The sequence below is a fragment of the Scyliorhinus torazame genome, chromosome 18 (assembly GCF_047496885.1).
Source record: "Scyliorhinus torazame isolate Kashiwa2021f chromosome 18, sScyTor2.1, whole genome shotgun sequence".
NCBI classification, from domain to species: domain Eukaryota; kingdom Metazoa; phylum Chordata; class Chondrichthyes; order Carcharhiniformes; family Scyliorhinidae; genus Scyliorhinus; species Scyliorhinus torazame.
The window spans coordinates 135,755,656-135,777,563 of NC_092724.1; the positions used below are offsets into that span (position 1 = coordinate 135,755,656).

Sequence of the window (21,908 nt, forward strand, 5' to 3'; positions counted from 1 at the left end):
AAGAAATACCAAATCCCTATTTCTTCATGCAGGAACTAATTCACTCCAGGAGCGAATCATTCTTTCCAAACTAAAATATTGGGGATTGGGTCCAGTCTCCTAGACACTGTTGGGATCTGGTCTGGGATCATAATGCCCCTAATAGGTACGTTGGAGTGTTCGGGGGTCCAGAGATCGGGGTGGCATTTTAAAATGGTGCCCTGATCTCTTCTTGTGCTGGCGAACATCAATATAGGAACTGAAACTAAGTGCGGCCTCTGCGGGGTATTCCTTGCGGGGTATTCCTTGCCGAGGCCAAAAGAAAAGAGACCCGTTTGATAGCAGGGCCATTCGCGGCACTGCAGGCGCCAAGAAACACCCCGCTAAACTCGCCCAAAACGGGACTCTTGTTTTCCCGTTCAACAGAGCCTTAGGTGTTGCTTGTTTTCAATGTTGATATTATTTTTTCCTCATCATTTTATTGGTGATTTCACAGAGGCCGATAGGGTTCTGACTTGTCTTTATTTTTGTATCTAGAATATACCTTGGCAGTTTCCCATTTTATTCTATAAATTCCAATGTCATTTATGCAATGGAAAGCTTGGCTAGAGGCCCAGGTGTGCAGGCTTTCACCTGGAATGCTATGTAATCAAGGCCCATAGTCTTTGCTGCACCTTGTGTATTCAGTTGCTTCTTTCTGTTGTGGTTGGTTAGCTCAGTTGGCTGAGCGGCTGGTTATGATGTAGAACAACGCTAACAGCGCGGGTTCAATTCCCGGCTGAGGTTATCCATGATGGCCTCGCTTTCTCAACGTTGCCCTTTCAAAAGGTGTGGTGACCCTCAGGTTAAAATCACCACCAGTCAGCTCTCTCTCTCTCAATAAAGAGGGAAGAGCAGCCAATGGGACTTTGGTGACTTTCAAAGTTGCGGTGAATGAATTGAATTGGCTGGACACTGTCATCTATGATGGTGCGTATCTCAGGAGGAGAAAGATTATGACAATTCTTTTGATCTTTTTGTGGAGGACTTACACTGGGAGGTAATTAAACAACTATTAAAACAATTATTAAACTATTTAACAATTATTAAAAAGTCATATTTCCCTTGGTGTATCTGTTAGGATTTTGGCCCAACTTGGATTTTCAGGGCAATACAAATGGGTTAAAGTTGATTCATGTTTAACAAATGGATCCTAAAGATACTGTATTGATGGTGGTAAACTGTACCTGTAATGTGTGAATGGATTGAGGTTGGGAACCTCTAGTGAGCGAGCATCAGGCTCATTAACCAGCTGATGAACACGAAGCCACTCTTCATGATCGCCTATTACACCAACCTGAGGGAGAAGAGCAATAATTGTCATATAAGTAGCCAGACTTAAATCTTTAAATGTTTTCATATATTCACACTCATGATGAAGTATGAAACTGGTGAAGTATCAATGTCATAAGAGGCAATAGATCTCAAAAGCAGTCATGTGAAGATAGTATAAAATATAACAAATAGGGGCTGGTTTAGCACAGTGGGCTAAATAGCTGGCTTGTCAAGCAGACCAAGGCCCGCAGCGCGGATTCAATTTCCATACCAGCCTCCCCGAACAGGCACCAGAATGTGGCAACTAGGGGCTTTTCACGGTAACTTGATTTGAAGCCTTCTTGTGACAATAAGCAATTTTCATTTCATTTCATTTCAAATACTGCTGTTAATGTCCTTGTTTGACTGCTTAATCACTTTACACCAATTTTTATCCCACTGCTTTACTGAGAGCATTATATTTGAAAAATAGGCTAACATCTGGATTGAAATAGCAGATAAGTTTGGTATAGTCATGTTAAACGTTTGCATAATAACTTCACCAATTCTTTTCAGAGTATTTAACATATTGAAATTAAAAGCTCAATCAAATATCAACATATTCCCTCATTTTCCAAGAAAGCCAAAGAAAATTATATTAGGAGCATTGACTAAAATCGTGATCAATGAGGCGAGTTTAAAGCATGGTCTTAATAAAGAGGGAGCTGGAGTGGAAGACAGCTTCCAGGAGGAAATTCTACAGCCTGCAGCTTAGAAAACTTAAGTGGCCACGTCCACCAAAGCTGGGCTGATGATAAGTGGGGGAATCACACAAGAGGCTAGGTTCAGAGAAAATAAGAGTTCAGAGGGAGAAGATTACAATGAGAAGTAAGGATGTGAAAATATTTCAACTTTGGCATCCAGAAGCTGATGTAGTCAGCAAGGGCAGGGATGATTGACAATCAGCATTTGCTGTGAGATAGCATATGGGCAGCACAGGAGGGTGAAGTTTACAAAGTGTGGAAGGCTTGTCATTCAGGAGATCAGTGTAATTGCCAAATCTGCAGGTGCTCAAGGCATGGCTGAGGATTCCAGTAGCAGACAGCCTGAGGGACAGTTGGCAGTTACTGACGTTACAGAGAGGGAAGTAGCCAGTCGTGAGGATTTCGAAGATATGGGGTCGCGATTTAGCCAAATAATTTCAAGTGTCATTTTTTGGGCGGGTTTGGTGGAGTGTTTCTCGCCAGCTTTTTGGGCAAGATCCACACCCTTATTTACCCACACTTAGGGTGGAATTTACCGGCTGTTCACACCAGCGGGATATTCCGGTCCCACTACAGCACACTCCCGCCTCGGGTTTCCCCGGGATTCAATGGGAAATCTCGTTGACAATGACAGAACCAGAAAATCCCGCTCAGGACCACCTCCGCCGTCGAAAAACACGCAGCGGGTTACTCGGTAAATCCCGCCCTTAGTCACATTTTGAGGGGCCATGGGGGGGTTTCTCTCTGGTCTAGCCCACACTTAGAAAGTATTTCAGCAAAGGGGAGCTGAACGCGCCGGTGAGACCAGCTCCTCAGAGGCCAGGTCGCCATTTTGAAAGGGTGTGCGATCTCGAAGTGAGTTTGAGGGGCCCCCACGCATCCCACGCATAGGCGCTGTCATCCCTGCACACATGGGCATTTCCCCCCCCCCTAAGTGAGGACACTTTCTATGAGGTCACTGAGAGCCCCCTTTTTCAGGACCCCCAACCTTCGCCCCCCAACATTTATGAGGCCCCTTCATACCTGCCCTTCACCACCCCCCCATCCTTCATTCACCTCATCCCCACTTTCATGGACATGGTCCCCTCAGGCCCTGACCCTTGGCAGTGCCACCCTGACACTGTCACCCAGGCACCTTGGCATTCCCCTGCCAACCTAGAAGAGCCACCCAGGCACCTTCACAGTGTCAGGGTGGCAGTGCCCAGGTACCAGCCTGGCACTGTCAAGGTGCTTGGTGCCAGAGGGAGAGCCAAGATGCCATCCTGCATTGTCCCTAACCACCCAGGGATCTCCATGGCCTGGGAAACCCCAATGGTGCTGTTACGCTGGTCCACATTTGTGTGGACCAGTACTAACCCAGGCCTCGCTGGGGAGTTCCATGCATATTTTAATTAACATAATGGCTTGGTTAAATATGCCAAATAATAGTTAAATTTACCAAAGGGTGAGATCCAGCTTGCGATGACTCATGAGATCTCATTCGATCTTGCGAGGTGTTCCAAGAATCGCAACTCTCACATGAGGCCTCTCACGAGATTTAACGGCCTCGTCACGTCACCGATTCAGGCGCGACGAGGTCGTTTGATCGTGCCTGAGGTCAGGAGCTCAGTCGAGGTTTGTCCAACCTGAGACAGTGGAATTGGTAGCAGGGGCACGGAGTGTGTTGCAGTGCTTTGGTCTTGGGCCATGATTATGGATCCAAGCAAACACTTATCCAAGTCACTGCTGTTTCTCCAGGCAACTTAAAATGAAAATGTGAAGTTCAATTTTCTCATCTGCTAACAAGCGTCTTCAACCAGGTAATAGCTGGGATCAGTGACAAACATGATGCACTGCAGGTGACACCTCTGAAATCCGTATGGATAAAGGAAATTGGAACCAATTTCTTGGAGATATTCAAGTTGGATGCGGAAAGAACCACAAATACATTTTGACATACTGTTGCTCCAGATCAACGGTTCAGAAATTCTCTTTGAATTTAGATTATTAAATACGTAATTAGATTTTTACATTAAGGACCCTCTGCCTAACTCAGTAATAACTAGATAAGTTTGTTCAGTCAAGCTCTAAAGAAAGATAAAATGTGAAAGGATACATTGGGCTTCCAACATCGCAGGAAGATAACAAAATGCATGTGTGCTTTGAATTTCAAGACACAAAACATTCAAAGCAACTTCTAATTTCCATATATTCTAATTTCCATCATGGTTGCACCCCCTCCAATTATTTATATAGCCCCAGAATAAATTAAGTCACTTTGTGAACTGTAACCCTCCGACAAAACACAGGGTTAAAAATGTCAGTTTAATTTTGTGTTTCCAAAGTCAGAAACATCTTGAACCATATTCTCTGTTGGTCAAGCTCAAAAGCAAATTTTAGCTCGCTGGGGAACATTTACAACTTTTCTTATTGTTACTCAAACTGAAAGACAGGGATGTACTAATTGTGACCTAATACAGATCTAATTAAACGGGTGGAACCTTTTCCTGGGTATTTCTAGTGTTAACAGTTAAAGGTCAAATATGAACACCCATATATTAACTACCAGAACTATGCCAGAAGATTTCATGCTTTTCAACAGAGACAAACAGTATTGTATATCAAAAAGAATTATTAAGCATTATTAACAAAACCTTATAGTTTACAATCATATTATGAACTCAGATATACTTTTAAATTCCTCCACAAGTGTTTCCTTATCTTTTGAAATCTTGGAAGGCTCATTCGTTTTTCTTGGAACCAACCCAAAAGTATGCCACAGCCCTCCAGAATTTACTTCAATTCTCCTTTGTCCATCTAGTCTTTGAGGTTCAGATTTCATGGGGATCCTTCCATTAGCTTTTGGCCCAACAATCCTGAAATTTTCTTTAAAGACCTCTGCTCCTTGTACTAGCTTTTATCATACATACATACATACATACATGCACAGGCCTTTTCCCAGTCTTCAGCCACAGCTTCTGTATAGATCTTTCCAAGCTCCCAATTCAAGCTGATTTTTTATGCCACAAGGCTCTGTGGGGACCATTGTAGATTCATTCCAATAGCTGCAAGCTAGGAGGAAATCGGGCAGCTTCTTTTCCTTTGCAAAACCCCAAATGCACTGCTTGCCTCTTTTAGCCAATGCACGCAGGTAAATTAAACAAAATAACTTTCTAACTAAGGCTCCACTCGTGAATCACAGGCTACCTTTCAAGTGCAATAAACCCAGGTGTGATTGAGTTGCACTGACATCAGAGTTTCTTCCTTTGCCAGTTTCTCAACCAGATGCCACCATTTCCTGCAGTTAAAACTTTAATTCCTTAAATTAAAGTTGTCTTCTAAAACATATGAATTATGAACTGGATTTTTGCAACTCTGGTGACTTATTAACATTTCACAGTTTCAGCATTTAGAACTGTAGATGCTTGTGTTCACCCTACCTGAGCTTCCACCAGCCATTGAGAAATGGAGGTTTTGCCATCATAGCCAGGTTTAAATTGGAGAGTTACTGTGCGAGGACCGATGTTCGAAATGGCTATGTTCGTGGGGGAACCGGGCAATTCTGTTGAAAGGAGCATAGATTACATGAAAAGAAATACGGTGTTTTGGAAAATATACACTGCAACAACATTACACTTTAGAATGTCTACCTTATACAAGAATAGACTGAACAACCTTGGTAGTAATTGTACATTCTTCCCACCTTCCTGAAGCATAACAAGGTGGTAGCATTTATCCCAAGGTGGTAAGTTGTTTCCCAGCCAGTGACTCTGAAAGCTGCTTATCAATGAAGGGATGTTACATTTCTGGTCTCTTAACCTTTCCTGGTAGAAGATCAAAAGTCGCGAAAGACATGCTTGTTAGGTAATTTTGACTTTCTGAGTTTTACCTCAGTGTGCCCAAACAGGCGCCAGAGTGTGGCGACTAGGGGATTTTCACAGTAACTTTGTCGTAGTGTTAATATAAGTCTACTTGTGACAATAATAAAGATTATTATTAGATTATTATAATTAAATATATGGATTGAGTTGAGTTAACTTCCATTCACATCTGACCATATGATAGCTAATATAAATGTGCTGGCTGATGATAGAAGGGCAGTGGTATTCCATTTATCTGCATGACATCCTCTACTGTGATTACCACTTAAAACAGCCTAGGAACATTTTCTAAAAATAGCCCTCTGAAGGACAATGATGTCTACTATACACCGAGAAAATACACAACTTTTCAGAACCTTTATTTAAAACAAAACCTATAGATGTCTAAATGTTTCTCTATTTGTGAATTCCACACTTAATAAAAAGTAGAATTGGATTAATTAGAATTGTCAATCTCTGCTATTCAACACTTTATTTCATCTTTGCTTATTTCACTATTTCCATTCCTGCTATAAGTTGACTTTCGAAAACTATCCCCCTTCAGACCATGCGCAGCTTTGAACGAAAGCACAGGTAGGGCAACATCGTCCAGTAGTATATCTTTATTATTTTGGGCTGAAAGCAATATTAGACAATCGTGTTCACAGAAATGACAATGGATTTTTGAACGATTAAATGGAGAACATCTACTAAATTGAATTTTAATTGAGTTTCTTTTTCGTGAGCTGATGAATGAACAACCTCGTTGTCATATATTCCAGATTTCATTTTTATGAACACTTGATGCTGTCACCTGAGGAAAGTTGAGGAAAACCGTTAAATATACTATAGAAGATATATTTTTCTTTCCATAAAAGGGAACTTTTGACTAATAATGTACATTCTAAAGTCAAATGATAATTTTAGCAACTAAAATTTATGGGATTGTGCAGTTTCAGGTTTATTATTCTGCATCTTAGAATAATGGAGATGCTGACCATCATTATCTCCTCATGCGATTATACTGAGATAACCAATGTACATATTCTTCATACCTGGAGGAACCCCTGAGGAGATGGTAGATGATGAGGTCTGTCCCTGTCCCTTAGATGTCATGGCTGCGACTTTAATGGTATATGTGGTGAGAGCAGTCAGTCCCGTAACACGGTAGTCCAATGTCACATTAGGCAAGTAGTGTGTCACACGCGTGTTAGTGCGATTGTACTCTTCCCAGGAAATGCGATAACCTAGACAGAAACAACAGTGGAGACGTTTGAGTTATTTGCTCATAATCATTTGTGCCTGACTATAAAAGAAAAGGATTCATTCAATTGTTTTGAGGATTAGAATTTTGATTAAGGTTGCAAACCAGAAGCACCGCTGTATTGAAAACATATTATATATGTTTTCATACAGGCAGTGGGGTCATTGGCTAGCGCCCTGTGGCAGATGTGGCAAACCAACCAAACGTCCATCGATAAATCCTACTGGCAGGCAAGACTGGAGGATCCTGCTGTTTAAGTCTGGGGAATTATCACACTATCTTGATTTGTTTTTCTTAGTGATGGAAACCAACTGGTAAGAAAGGACAAATGATTTTGTGATCACAAAATATGTTTGGAAAATTATACAATGGCGAACTGTACATAATCTGAAAACTGTGGTGACTGAAATGCCTACCCGTAAGACCATAAGACATAGGAGCAGAATTAGGCCACTCGGCCCATCGAGTCTGCTCCGCCATTCAATCATGGCTGATATTTTTCTCATCCCCATTCTCCTGCCTTCTCCCAATAACCCCTGATCCCCTTATTAATCAAGAACCTAGCTATCTCTGTCTTAAAGACACTCAATGATTTGGCCTCCACAACCTTCTGCGGCAAAGAGTTCCACAGATTTACAACCCTCTGGCTGAAGAAATTCCTCCTCATTTCTGTTTCAAAGGATTGTTCCTTTAGTCTGAGATTGTGTCCTCTGGTTCTAGTTTTTCCTACAAGTGGAAACTCTCCACGCGCACTCTATCCAGGCCTCGCAGTATCCTGTAAGTTTCAATAAGATCCCCCCTCATCCTTCTAAACTCCAACGAGTACAGATCCAGAGTGCTCAACCAGCCTGACGTGTATCAAAACAATTCCACCAGTTAACCTTCTCTAAAATCAATAAACATTACACAGGCTTGTTGTTCTCTTGTGTTTTTCATTCTGTATTACTCAAACCACCTTTTCTTCCAAAGTATCAAAAACACTCCAAAGGCCCTGCTTTTCTCTCTACTGCGAGTGAAGTAGAAAGCAGGGCAAAAAAAATCTCCATTTAGAAATTAATTCTAAAATAAAAAAGGCACAATATTACTAATCTTCAGACAGCCTTACCTGTGAGAATCCCATTTTTTTCATGTGGCTCTCTCCAGCTGACTTTCAGAGAGGTGTCCAGGATCTCTGTGAAACTGAGATGTCCAATGGGACCAGGGTCTGGAGAAAGTATAATGTGATTACGTCAGGAGTCACCACAATGTGTAACTGTTTCTTTCTGTTTGGACACCTCACATGTGGACGTCACATTGGGCAGGAGGAGCACAGTAAAAGCAAAGACACAATAATAGTGGCGCACTGTACAGTTTGATCACAATTTCCTCTGTTGTTTTCTGTTGTTTCGGCTATGTAGTTCAACATTCTGCTGCTTTTGTCCTGTTGAACTTTCATTTTGCCTGATGTTTATTGATTGCTGCTTCCTATTGGCTGCAGATGTTGACTCTGCAAAGACTATCAAACCCCTTTCACCCTCCACCTTCGCTATTTCAGCAACACTTATGGAATATGGATGTGGCCCATTTCTGCTTTCTTTATGCAACGTCTTACTCTTTTCTGTATTTTGGTTGCCAACCCTCTTAGGATTGGCCTGAGGTCTCCAGGAATTGAAGATCAATCTCCAGGACACTGCTCTGTGCAATCCTGGAGAAAAATCATTGGCACATAAAAAACAATTGTTGAATTCGTCATTTTCATTGAACTTTTCTCTTTACCACATATAAAAATGCAGAAAGTGGGAGAAAAAAGCTGACAGTCAAGCATCTTGCAATTGGGTCCAATGATCTTTTTGCTTTCCTAATTGGTGTCGGAAGAGAGTGCATCACAAGGATGGACGTGTTGGCCGACTAATGGCTGAATTGTTCTCGCTGGAGTTCAGAAAAATGAGGGGGCAGGGGCATCTCATAGAGACTTATAAAATTCTAACAGGACTAGACAGGGTAGATGCAGGGAAGATGTTCCCGGTGGTGGGTGTGTCCAGAACCAGGGGTCACAGTCTAAGGATTCAGGGTACCATTACCCCACTTCCAATCTACTGGTATTTTTCTAGTTTCAATTACTCTCACAGTGAATGTCAATGTCTTACAAACCTCAACATTCTGAGATAAGTACTATCTAAACTGGGGATTTGCTTTCAGCCCACCCAGTTGCCCACTAGCTACTCATCCAAGTGCTAATTCTTCATATGTAATTGTTGGCAGACAATTCAATTGCAGCTGAACCTAATTTGGTTTCCATCAGAGATCCTTTGCAGTGAGCAGGAACAGCAAAGTTGTCAGATTTATATGGCTGAAACATTTTAATTAAGGCAGTTTAAGCAAATGTTATAGTAATTTGTGTTGCAGAAACAGCATGCAAGACGACAGGACTGTGTCAATGCAGAATTAATTCTTCGCTGAATTTCCAATCTCAATTGCACAGTATTAAAAGGTATGGAACAGAAGCTAAGAGTCTCCTTGCAGGAATGAGGGATCAGAGGTAGGATAAATCAGACAGGAAGTTTTAACTGCGCTGCTCTTGTGATCCTGGCTGAGAGTAACCTTGTTGCTTGTCTGAGAGTGAAAAACCCATCCCATTTTTCAGTACATAATAACTATGTGACTTGTTAAGATGGCTCAAATGTATTTTTAAACCACATAACAACCTTTAATGTTGGAAATATTGGAAAGTATAGTAACAGTGCCAATAAGTTGACACAAGAGAAGAGAGTCTACCTATAAAATTACATTTTATATCTGCAAGGCAAAACATACCTCTGAGGCATAAAAGTCTAAATAACAATTCGTTTACCACCTGAAATTACTTAAATTGCTCTTTGTGTTTAGTATATTTGACACATTTTACAAATCAAGAGGGTCGACGCCACAACTAATTACGTTTTTGAATGAATATCAGAATTTAGAACTTCAATTCCTGAATTATAAATCCATTCATTTTGTTCATGAACAACATGAGGAATGTTGTATTGTGGACAGTTGGAAGGGCTCATGGTGTCGAGAAAATACTTACAATCTTCATGTGTACGCAACAGATGAGCGGGACTCTTGGGACCATCACCTGGTGTAGTGAAACACAGCACCGATGTGTAATATTCTGTAAACCTCTTCAAGCCTCGGATGTAACCGACATGGATCATGTCCTGGAAATTTGGTCGGACTGTCACCATAGTAAAGTCTTCAATTTGACCAGGCTCCCAAGCCAACAGCTGCAATGACAATAACATTATTGAGGGTTGGGGAAAGGGCAAGGTTTGATAAAACATTAAAAACTAACATTTTCAGCTGCCACAAGCTAAATTTCCTGTTATTCTGTGTTCTCTTAAATCAGATTAACTTCAAGGAAAGTCCAGTTAATTTCAGTTCTTTGCCAGTCAGAACGGAAGTTATTTCTTTGTGAAACTTACAGAATGCATGTATCCCTTGAATTATTCCTACAATGATCACTTTCATAGAAATGTTATTTTTTGCCTATTTATGGAATAATTTCTTCATTGTCAAATTCTCAAAAAGTGTACTCACATTTATCCTTAAGAAGGCACTGTACACTATGATTGTAAAGTGTGAAGAAGAGCAAAGACACATTCAGGACTCTTGGCATTACTGTTTGCTCTGGGAACAATGTTGGTCAAGGAATTGATGAGGTTCATTTAGTGTTGGAATCAGGGGATTAGTTAGGGCTGGAGAGCCTTTTATAAAATGTGGTTGCTGTGACCTGGTAACATAATCCCACTTTTCGTTTCCGACAGCCACAACTGTAAAGCTTTTCTGGTCTAAGCAGGGTGAAAAGATGATGGTACAGAAAGCTTGTGCACTTTGCAAAAACTGTTTAATAACTCTAGGTTAGCACTAAATGTGAATAAGGTGGTGTATTTCAGCATTGATAATTAAATCAAACTATGGGGCTGGTTGCCCTTGTGCCTCAGTCGGTAAATTTGGTACCCAGTATATTTCCATACAGCCTGTATTTAAGCCATATGGCTTTGACATTAATTGTTCGGCCAGGGCAATGGGACACTTTGGGCTGCTGACTTTGCCATCATGGCTGGCAAGGCAGAGTCACTGGACTGTTTCTGAGGGCAGCTGTGTCACTGTGGGATGGAGTTAGAGTAGGAAAATAACTAATTTATCTCTTTCAGTGACGGAGTATCTCATTACATATAATGTTCTGATTGGTAGAGTCCAAAATCTCAGTATAAAAGATCCACTATTCAATGCTAATTTTTGAACAATACAAAAAGTTAAAATTCTTGTACAAACAGCTTCAGAGTCAACATCAAATTAAGTGGCTTCCATCCATTTTTAATTTGTTGTTACTTGAATATGCCAGAATATGCCTAATTTTTGGCAGCAGCAGTTAATCATGATGGAAAACAATTCATTTACAGGAGTCAATGGAAACATTCATTCAAAACATTAATGCTCTTGGAAGTTCTCCGACAGACGTTCTTGCCAACAGTGGAGAATGAACTGATGAGATTTCTCACCACCTGCATCAAAGTTGCATCATGCATGATGAATCGGGAAGTGTAGATTAGTGTTGGATTATTTTGTTGTACAAGGGATTAACTGAGTCCTTAGCTCTGCAACTGGAATGAACTGTGACTCGCCCAGAATATGTCCCATTTTTCCCGAGATTAGCTGGGGATTCATTTTACACTGACTGCTGAGATATTCCAAGTGTATTTTACAGTTTTACCTCATTACTCAGGAAACATGACATTTGTGGTTGTTCACAATCCAAATCTCAACATGATTCTGATCTTCAGAGAATTCTCCAGTTTAGAAGGTGGTTTTCTGGACAGCTCTCTACTAAAGCAATCCAAAACTACTCCCTTTGTCCTGCCCTCTTCTCATATTCATTGCTTCAAATACCTATCTAATTTTTGAGAGCCAATTATTTCTACCTTTTCTTCCCTTTACATTTTCCCAAAACTCAAATAGAAAACATCTCTAAAATCACATTTTGCCATTGATTGCTATGAAGAAAAATATGCGGTAACTTCATTCAATTGAATCTGATGTATAATCTCTGGGATGAAACCAAGACAAACTGAACAAAAGACAGCGCATATTGCTGAATGTTTTATAGCGACTCACCAAATCTGCAATACGTCGTGACTGAGGAACACTTGCAGTCACTTGCAAGGTTACGTGTGGCTACTGATGGATCTGTGTGTCTATTCGGAACCCTGCATATCCGTTATCCCTTCTTAGTTCCCAAATAACAGAGATCAAGTCTGTGCTTATTGGCAAAGCTCAGTTGAACTTTATTTGTCAGCTTCTGGTGCCCACTGGTAACTTTATTTTCAATACAACATTAAGAGAATTCCGACTAGCCCTTTAGCAGGCTAGTCAGATTGATTGTCTTTAGCGAATACAGTGGTTGAGTTTAAAATACAAATCGTGGTAATTCTTCAAATAATAATACACAGTATAAAAAGACTGAATGATTTAAACAAAAGAAAGATGGCGATTTAGCAAAAGCAAGCTAAGAAAATAGGTTTCAGAAAGAGAAAGATTGATTCCGGAATGGATTTTTCCATCCCGACAAGTGATTCTTAAGAAGGTTATTATCTTAAGGTTGTGCCTTCTTTACAGCTGTCATTGGCTTTAACTAATTTATAATTCACTCAATTCGGCCAAGTGTCTGTCCATCAATTTAAGGGAGATATGTATTTAAATATATCGGTGTGAATTTCCCATACCATAGCTTGCCAATTTCCCAAATTATCGACACCTGCATCTCAACATAGACTGGCTGTTACTATAGAAACGGAACTGCCCGTACTGGGCAACCGCCCAGTTTTTATCAAACAATAGGGTCTTTTAGATGGTTGAGTCACTGACCTTGCAGGCCTCAAGCAATTTGTGAAATGTGAAAATACAGAGTCTTATCTGATTAATTCCCAGCTATAGTTACACTGAATTAATGCTTAATATAATTTCAGTTAATTATTCTTAATGAGTTCTCAATTAAACCTTTTACCTATATCCTCTATAGCTACCAAGAAATGGTGATTTTTCTGTAGAACTGGTATTTGGCAAGTATTCACGATACTGTGGTTGTTTCATTAATTCAGTTTAATTGTTTGTTGATTCAGTTTGGGTTTTAGTATAGTGGGATATTTCTGCATCCTTGACTTTTCAGAATGATTTTCGGAAGGATAGTTATTCCGCTAATTCCAGAATTTATATGAAGCTTTGGGATCCAATTGAGAATTTACAGCACATGTCAATCGCCGAATTAAGAAGCAGAAATTGTAGATTTTTCACTCAAACTTTGTAGTAAATCTGATGTGGATAAAACCCAAAGATGCAGAGAGCTTTGTTGGGGAAATTGTGAATAGTCGGGGGGAAGGACATTGCATTGTGGATTGACATGCAGTTATGCAGCATTTACGCAGAACATGCACCATAGGTTAATCCTAGATGGAGGAAAAGCTACTCTCAATGAGGGCAAACAAAGTATGATTTCTTCATGTCCCTTTTTTAACTTGTCAAGGAATGGAACTTTTTCTATTTCAGGGATCAAAATCAAGCACTTCTAGGTTAGATAGAACACAGCTTGATGTAGAACATGAAGGGTTACATTTCATAGAATCATAGAATCCATTCATAGGAGGCCATTCGGCCCATCGAGTCTGCATCGCCCCTGCGAAAGACCACCCGACTGAAACCCAATCCCCTGCCCCCTCCCCTTAATACCAACTAACCTTTTGGACACAAAGGGCAATTTAGCATGGCCAATCTACCTAACCTGCACATTTTTGGACTGTGGGAGGAAACCAGAGCATCCAGAGGAAACCCGCGCAGACATGGGGAAAAAGTGCAAACTCCACACAGACAGTCACCCAAGGTTGGGATTAAACCCGGGTCCCTGGCACTGTGAGGCAGCAGTGCTAAATACTGTGCCACCATGCCGCACCAACCACCCCATGCCTGTCCAAGTAACATTTTTTAGCACTAGACTGAGATAATTTTACACTACAGATCACACCCACTAAAGTTGAGAATGATTCAGAAATAACAGAATATGAAATATATTAAAAAACTATTTTTAAAGAATAATCAACAATGAGAGTATGAAACAATTTCAGCCCTTTTGACTGCAGGAAAACTAAAATCTTTTTTATTGTCCAAATTTGAGATTGGCTGGCCTACCATATTCAATAAGACAAAATGAGATGCATCTACCCACTGAAACAATGGGCCATAACTTCCTTGGGATGGCAATCAACGGCGGATTTAACTGAGTTAAAACCCTTAAGTGCCTGTCTCATCCGACCTTCCTGACTCAGGCCAGGTGAGATTCGAGCAGCGCAGAAAGTCGCCAGCACCAGTGTCAAAATCCAAAAGAATCAAAGTGAAGGAGGACACACCCCTTTTTTACAACACTTGCTACCATAAAGGAGGTGCGTTTAAGGGCAGAATCTTTCATTTTTTGTTCTAAGTGCGAGCTCAGGCAAGAAAAGAGGGGTTCAGCTCGCTGGCCACACAGCTAACTTTTCTTACCATATTTTCCAGCACCTTGAACAAAAAGATCCTGAACGCGTGTCTCAGACTGTGAAGCTGGCGGGGTGAGGCCTGAAAAAGCTGGCAACAATTGGGCTTCCAGAGATTGGTGCGCATATTTTGAAAGGGTGCCTGGATGTCATAATAAAGAAAAAAGAGGAACCCGCCCCCCCCCCCTCCACACGGAAACTCTTCCCCCCCCCCCCCCCATCTCCACATGGAGACCCCCCCTCCCCCGACACACAACGGCAACCCGAGACAGGGAACCCTCCCCCTCCAACAAACACTGGGATCCCCCCCTGAACACTGGAAACTTGCCCCCATCCCCGCCCACGGGCACCACCCCCCCCATGGAGTTCCCCAGATAGGCTCCTCCTGGCATTGTCAGGGTACTGCATGGGTATGTCCCTCTCCCCCAGGGTACAGTAATTACCTGGCGGGTTTTCGTCATCTGGTTCCCCTTTTTAAAATACCCGTTGTAAACCTCACCGAGGTCACGTAACGTCAGTGAGGCGCAAAATCCCAATGTGGGGAGACGATACAGCGGGTTATCCCACTAATGGGATGGAAATGTATTTACTTGTTTCATCAATTGCAAGGGGCTGGGGCAAACACATCCCGGCATCTCTCCAGCGAGATTCTCGGTTTTAGCCTCACATGGGATTTTACACCCGCTTCGCCATTTGTGCCAGTGACAAAATCCCACCCTGAGGTCCCATTGAAAATAACTGGCATGGGCGAAGGTAAGTGTCTAAGGTAAGTGGATGGAACTTTGGGTGGGCATCGAGTTGGGGTGTGGTGGGCAGGTGGATCGGGGGTGTGGGTGGGGTTGTCAGGTTTGGTGGGGGGAGGGAGATGGGGGAGGAGTTCAGTCGCGCCATGTCAAGGGTCAGGTTGTGGGCGAGCAAAGAGGACATTGCATGCGGGTGGGGATTTGAGGGGAGGGGTGCTTAATGGAATGTGGGGTCCCCTGGGGGTCAGGAATGTGTGGGGTGTCTGGTGTGGTGGTTAGTCTGTTTCAACTAGTTACACTGAAGTTAGAAGTGCTTTCCTTTCTTCCATCTCTTTCAGAGTAACACTGACAGAACCATCCAAATTTAGTGATTTAAATTGCTTTGTCGGATGGCTCCTAGTGCAGCACAATTGTCCAGGGGAAGTTAGCGCTTCTGGGGAATTGTGAAGTAAACCTTTACCTGGGAACTTCAGAGAGGGATTCCCCAGCGCATCTCTGGGATATTCACCAAATCCGATACTGGGGAGCCAGGAAGTTACGGCCAATGTATCTTCAACTTCTACAGAATCGCAAAGTTTGAGGACTTATTTTGTGTTTAAAAATGATAACGTTGCTCACTCATAGCTGACTACTAAAAAAAGTATTTTAGATGCTAAATTTGCCAGAATTGGAATCGAAAAACTTAGTATGGTTGTTGCAAGATTATGATCAACTCTGGTGATCTATATGATGAAATAGTAATAACGTGTGTTAATATGGGGCTGAGAAGGCCAGCATTTATTGTCCATCGCTAATTGTTTTTGAGAAGGTGGTGGTAAACTAACTTCTTAAAATGCTGCAGTGCAATGTCGGGTGTTATTGGGGAGGAAATTCTAGCTTTCTGACTGAGCGAAATGAAGGAATAGCAATATATTTCCAAGTCAGGACGTGTGTCTTGGTGAGGAACCTGCCGCTGGTGAGGTTTCCATGCATCTGCTGTACCTGTCCTTCTCGGTGATAAAGGTCATAGGTTTGAAAGGTGCTGTCTAAGGAGGCTTGGCAAGTTGCTGCAGTGCATCTTGTGGATGGTGCACTTTGATGCCGTGGAGTGCTGTTGGTGTAGGGAGTGCATGTTTACGATGGTGGATGGACTACTTTGTCCTGGATGGTGTTGAGCTTCTAGAGTATTGTTGGAGCTGCACTCATCCAAGCAAGTGGAGACTACTCCATCACATTCCTGACTTGTAAATGGTGGAAAGGTTTTTGGGAGGGTGTGGGGGGATGGGGTCGTTAGGAACCAGTTCCAACCAGTGGCAGGTGCAGTCATGCCTCCAGTTAATGGTAACCTTCAGAATATTGATGCTGGATATTCAGTGATTAGAATGTTGTTTAATAGCGGCGTGGAAGAGATTAGAGAGGGCGTCCTGTAGGGGGACTAGCCTACAGGCTATGGTGACAGCCCCATTGCCGTTCTCACCGAGGAACTACACCACAAGCCCGGTGGTGGTGGCTACACTGAAGATTTGGGGACAGTGGAGACGGCATAGGGGAAAGACTGGAGCCTTGGGGGGGTCCCCGATAAGAAACAACCATAGGTTTGCCCCGGGGGGAATGGATGGGGGATATGGAATGTGGCAAAGAGCAGGAATAACGCAACTGAAAGATCTGTTTGTGGATGGGAAGTCCGCGAGTCTGGGAGCGCTGACCGAGAAATATGGGTTGCCCCAAGGGAATGCATTCAGGTATATGCAACTGAGGGCTTTTGCGAGGCAACAGGTGAGGGAATTCCCGCAGCTCCCGACACAAGAGGTGCAGGACAGAGTGATCTCAAAGACATGGGTGGGGGATGGTAAGGTGTCAGATATATATAGGGAAATGAGGGACGAAGGGGAGACTATGGTAGATGAACTAAAAGGGAAATGGGAAGAAGAGCTGGGGGAGGAGATCGAGGAGGGGCTGTGGGCAGATGCCCTAAGCAGGGTAAACTCGTCGTCCTCGTGTGCCAGGCTAAGCCTGATTCAGTTTAAGGTATTACACAGGGCACATATGACTGGAGCACGGCTCAGTAAATTTTTTGGGGTGGAGGATAGGTGTGCGAGGTGCTCGAGAAGCCCAGCGAATCATACCCATATGTTTTGGTCATGCCCGGCACTACAGGGGTTTTGGATAGGGGTGACAAAGGTGCTTTCAAAAGTAGTAGGAGTCCGGGTCGAACCAAGCTGGGGGTTGGCTATATTTGGGGTTGCACAAGAGCCGGGAGTGCAGGAGGCGAGAGAGGCCGATGTTTTGGCCTTTGCGTCCCTAGTAGCCCGGCGCAGGATATTGCTAATGTGGAAAGAAGCCAAGCCCCCGGGGGTGGAGACCTGGATAAATGACATGGCGGGGTTTATAAAGATAGAGCGGATTAAGTTCGTCCTAAGGGGGTCGGCTCAAGGGTTCACCAGGCGGTGGCAACCGTTCGTCGAATACCTCGCAGAAAGATAGACGGAATGGGAAAAAGAAGGCAGCAGCAGCAGCCCAGGATCGGGTGTGGGGGGGGGGGGGGGGGGGGGGGGGGGGAGGAGGAACCAGAAGGACTCTCAGGGTTGTTAATATATGCTGTATAGTATGTATAGGTCATTGCTACAGATAATTATATATTGGACTGTTAAATTATATTTTTGGAGAGTGTTACTTGTGACAAGGCAGTTGCCAATTAGGGCTAGTTTTCATTTTTGTTATTTATTATTTATTCATTTTTTGTTTATAAAATAGGTCATTGTTATTTGTGTTGTTATAATATTGTGTAAAGGATGCACAATGTACTGTGTTGGTTGACCAAAAATTTTCAATAAAATATTTAATAAAAAAAAAAAGAATGTTGTTTAATGTCAAAGGGAAGATGGTTAGATTGTCTCTTGTTGGAAATGATCGTTGCCTGGCACTAGTGAGGTGCAAATGCCACTTGTCATTTTTCAGCCCAAGCCTGAATGTTGTCCGGGTCTGGCTGCAGGTGGGTACAGGCTGCTTCCTTGTCAGAGGACTAGTTTGGTTCGGTCCTCAAATGTTTCACATTAAGACAGCTTTTCTCAACTTACTAAACTGAGTTTTCTGCAATGAAAAGCTTTCAGTTCTAACACCTCATTTGTTTAATACAACTACAAATTGTTCCCCTAAGTTTTGTGATGGTCTGCATTGAATCATCAATACGCTGTGCCAGAGAATTGTTGGAATGATGGAGTTTCTCTCCACAAGGAATTCTCGATCTCAAGGTTTATTGCTCGAGGGAAGAAACCAAGTGAAGTTTGCAGGCATGGCATTGGTAAAGGGCAAACAGCAGGGCATTGGCTCCTATTTTAGAGGAGCATAACAATTAAGGTCACAAGAAAGTTTAAGGGGCTGGAGGCTGGTCAATATTTGGACAACGGTTATAGGGGTTATTCAGACACTTTATAATATGAACATTTAAAATCAAAACTATTTATTATGCAGCACCGTCTACCCAGGTAATTGTCATTATAGAACATAGAACATAGAACGATACAGCGCAGTACAGGCCCTTCGGCCCACGATGTTGCACCGAAACAAAAGCCATCTAACCTACACTATGCTAATGGTAAAGTTCTTGGAAGTGTGGATGAGCAGAGGGATCTAGGTGTCCATGTACATAGATCCCTGAAAGTTGCCACCCAGGTTGATAGGGCTGTGAAGAAGGCCTATGGAGTGTTGACCTTTATTGGTAGGGGGATTGAGTTCCGGAGTCAGGAGGTCATGTTGCAGCTGTACAAAACTCTGGTACGGCCGCATTTGGAGTATTGCGTACAGTTCTGGTCACCGCATTATAGGAAGGATGTGGAGGCTTTGGAGCGGGTGCCATTATCATCCATATGCTGATAATCATCCATATGGATGATAATGGTATAGTGTAGGTTAGATGGCTTTTGTTTCGGTGCAACATCGTGGGCCGAAGGGCCTGTACTACGCTGTATTGTTCTATGTTCTATGCTTATCCAATAAACTTTTAAATGCCCTCAATGTTGGCGAGTTCACTACTGTTGCAGGTAGGGCATTCCACGGCCTCACCACTCTTTGCGTAAAGAACCTACCTCTGACCTCTGTCCTATATCTATTACCCCTCAGTTTAAAGCTATGTCCCCTCGTGCCAGCCATTTCCATCCGCGGGAGAAGGCTCTCACTGTCCACCCTATCTAACCCCCTGATCATTTTGCATGCCTCTATTAAGTCTCCTCTTAACCTTCTTCTCTCCAACGTAAACAAGTCCATCAGCCTTTCCTCATAAGATTTTCCCTCCAACCAGGCAACATCCTGGTAAATCTCCTCTGCACCCGCTCCAAAGCCTCCACGTCCTTCCTATAATGCGGTGACCAGAACTGTACGCAATACTCCAAATGCGGCCGTACCAGAGTTTTGTACAGCTGCAACATGACCTCCTGACTCCGGAACTCAATCCCCCTACCAATAAAGGTCAACACTCCATAGGCCTTCTTCACAACCCTATCAACCTGGGTGGCAACTTTCAGGGATCTATGTACATGGACACCTAGATCCCTCTGCTCATCCACACTTCCAAGAACTTTACCATTAGCCAAATATTCCGCATTCCTGTTGTTCCTTCCAAAGTGAATCACCTCACACTTCTCTACAATAAACTCCATTTGCCACCTCTCAGCCCAGCTCTGCAGCTTATCTATGTCCCTCTGTAACCTGCTTCATCCTTCCACATGTCGACAACACCACCGACTTTAGTGTCGTCTGCAAATTTACTCACCCACCCTTCTGCGCCTTCCTCTAGGTCATTGATAAAAATGACAAACAGCAACGGCCCCAGAACAGATCCTTGTGGTACGCCACTTGTAACTGAACTCCATTCTGAACATTTCCCATCAACCACCACCCTCTGTCTTCTTTCAGCTAGCCAATTTCTGATCCACATCTCTAAATCACCCTCAATCCCCAGCCTCCGTATTTTCTGCAGTAGCCTACCGTGGGGAACCTTATCAAACGCTTTGCTGAAATCCATATACACCACATCAACTGCTCTACCCTCGTCTACCTGTTCAGTCACCTTCTCAAAGAACTCGATAAGGTTTGTGAGGCATGACCTACCCTTCACAAAGCCATGCTGACTATCCCTGATCATATTATTCCTATCTAGATGATTATAAATCTTGTCTCTTATAATCCCCTCCAAGACTTTACCCACTACAGACGTGAGGCTCACCGGTCTATAGTTGCCGGGGTTGTCTCTGCTCCCCTTTTTGAACAAAGGGACCACATTTGCTGTCCTCCAGTCCTCTGGCACTATTCCTGTAGCCAATGATGACATAAAAATCAAAGCCAAAGGTCCAGCAATCTCTTCCCTGGCCTCCCAGAGAATCCTAGGATAAATCCCATCAGGCCCCGGGGACTTATCTATTTTCAGCATGTCCAGAATTGCCAGCACCTCTTCACTACGTACCTCAATGCCATCTATTCTAATAGCCTTGGTCTCAGCATTCTCCTCCACAACATTATCTTTTTCCTGAGTGAATACTGACGAAAAATATTCATTTAGTATCTTGCCTATCTCTTCAGACTCCACACACAACTTCCCATCCCTGTCCTTGACTGGTCCTACTCTTACCCTAGTCATTCACTTATTCATGACATACCTATAGAAAGCTTTTGGGTTTTCCTTGATCCTACCTGCCAAATACTTCTCATGTCCCCTCCTTGCTCGTCTTAGCTCTCTCTTTAGCTCCTTCCTCGCTACCTTGTAACTATCCATCGCCCCAACTGAAACTTCACACCTCATCTTCACATAGGCCTCCTTCTTCCTCTTAACAAGAGATTCCACTTCTTTGGTAAACCACGGTTCCCTCGCTCTACGCCTTCCTCCCTGCCTGACCGGTACGTACTTATCAAGAACACGCAGTAGCTGATCCATGAACAAGCTCCACTTATCCAGTGTGCCCAACACTTGCAGCCTACTTCTCCAACCTATCCCCTCCAAGTCACGTCTAATGGCATCATAATTGCCCTTCCCCCAGCTATAACTCTTGCCCTGCGGTGTATACTTATCCCTTTCCATCACTAACGTAAACGTCACCGAATTGTGGTCACTGTCCCCAAAGTGCTCTCCTACCTCCAAATCCAACACCTGGCCTGGTTCATTACCCAAAACCAAATCCAACGTGGCCTCGCCTCTTGTTGGCCTGTCAACATATTGTGTCAGGAAACCCTCCTGCACACACTGTACAAAAAACGACCCATCTATTGTACTCAAACTATATCTTTTCCAGTCAATATTTGGAAAGTTAAAGTCTCCCATAATAACTACCCTGTTACTTTCGCTCTTATCCAGAATCATCTTCGCCATCCCTTCCTCTACATCCCTAGAACTATTAGGAGGCCTATAAAAAACTTCCAACAGGGTGACCTCTCCTTTCCTGTTTCTAACTTCAGCCCATACTACCTCGGAAGAAGAGTCCCCATCTAGCATCCTCTCCGCCACCGTAATACTGCTC

The 21,908-nt window shown here is 43.0% G+C and overlaps 1 protein-coding gene across 4 annotated transcripts in view; it reads right to left on the minus strand.

Moving 5' to 3' along the window:
- Positions 1–21,908, minus strand: part of sdk2b (sidekick cell adhesion molecule 2b) — a 1,174,030-nt gene that overhangs the window by 341,032 nt on the left and 811,090 nt on the right. For all 4 annotated transcript variants that reach the window (XM_072483445.1, XM_072483444.1, XM_072483443.1 and 1 more), the window contains 5 exons: positions 10,189–10,384; positions 8,245–8,343; positions 6,931–7,122; positions 5,456–5,577; positions 1,206–1,315 (listed from right to left, as the gene is read on the minus strand). In XM_072483445.1, the coding sequence (XP_072339546.1) occupies positions 1,206–1,315; positions 5,456–5,577; positions 6,931–7,122; positions 8,245–8,343; positions 10,189–10,384 (719 nt within the window). The remainder of the gene's footprint in view (positions 1–1,205; positions 1,316–5,455; positions 5,578–6,930; positions 7,123–8,244; positions 8,344–10,188; positions 10,385–21,908) is intronic.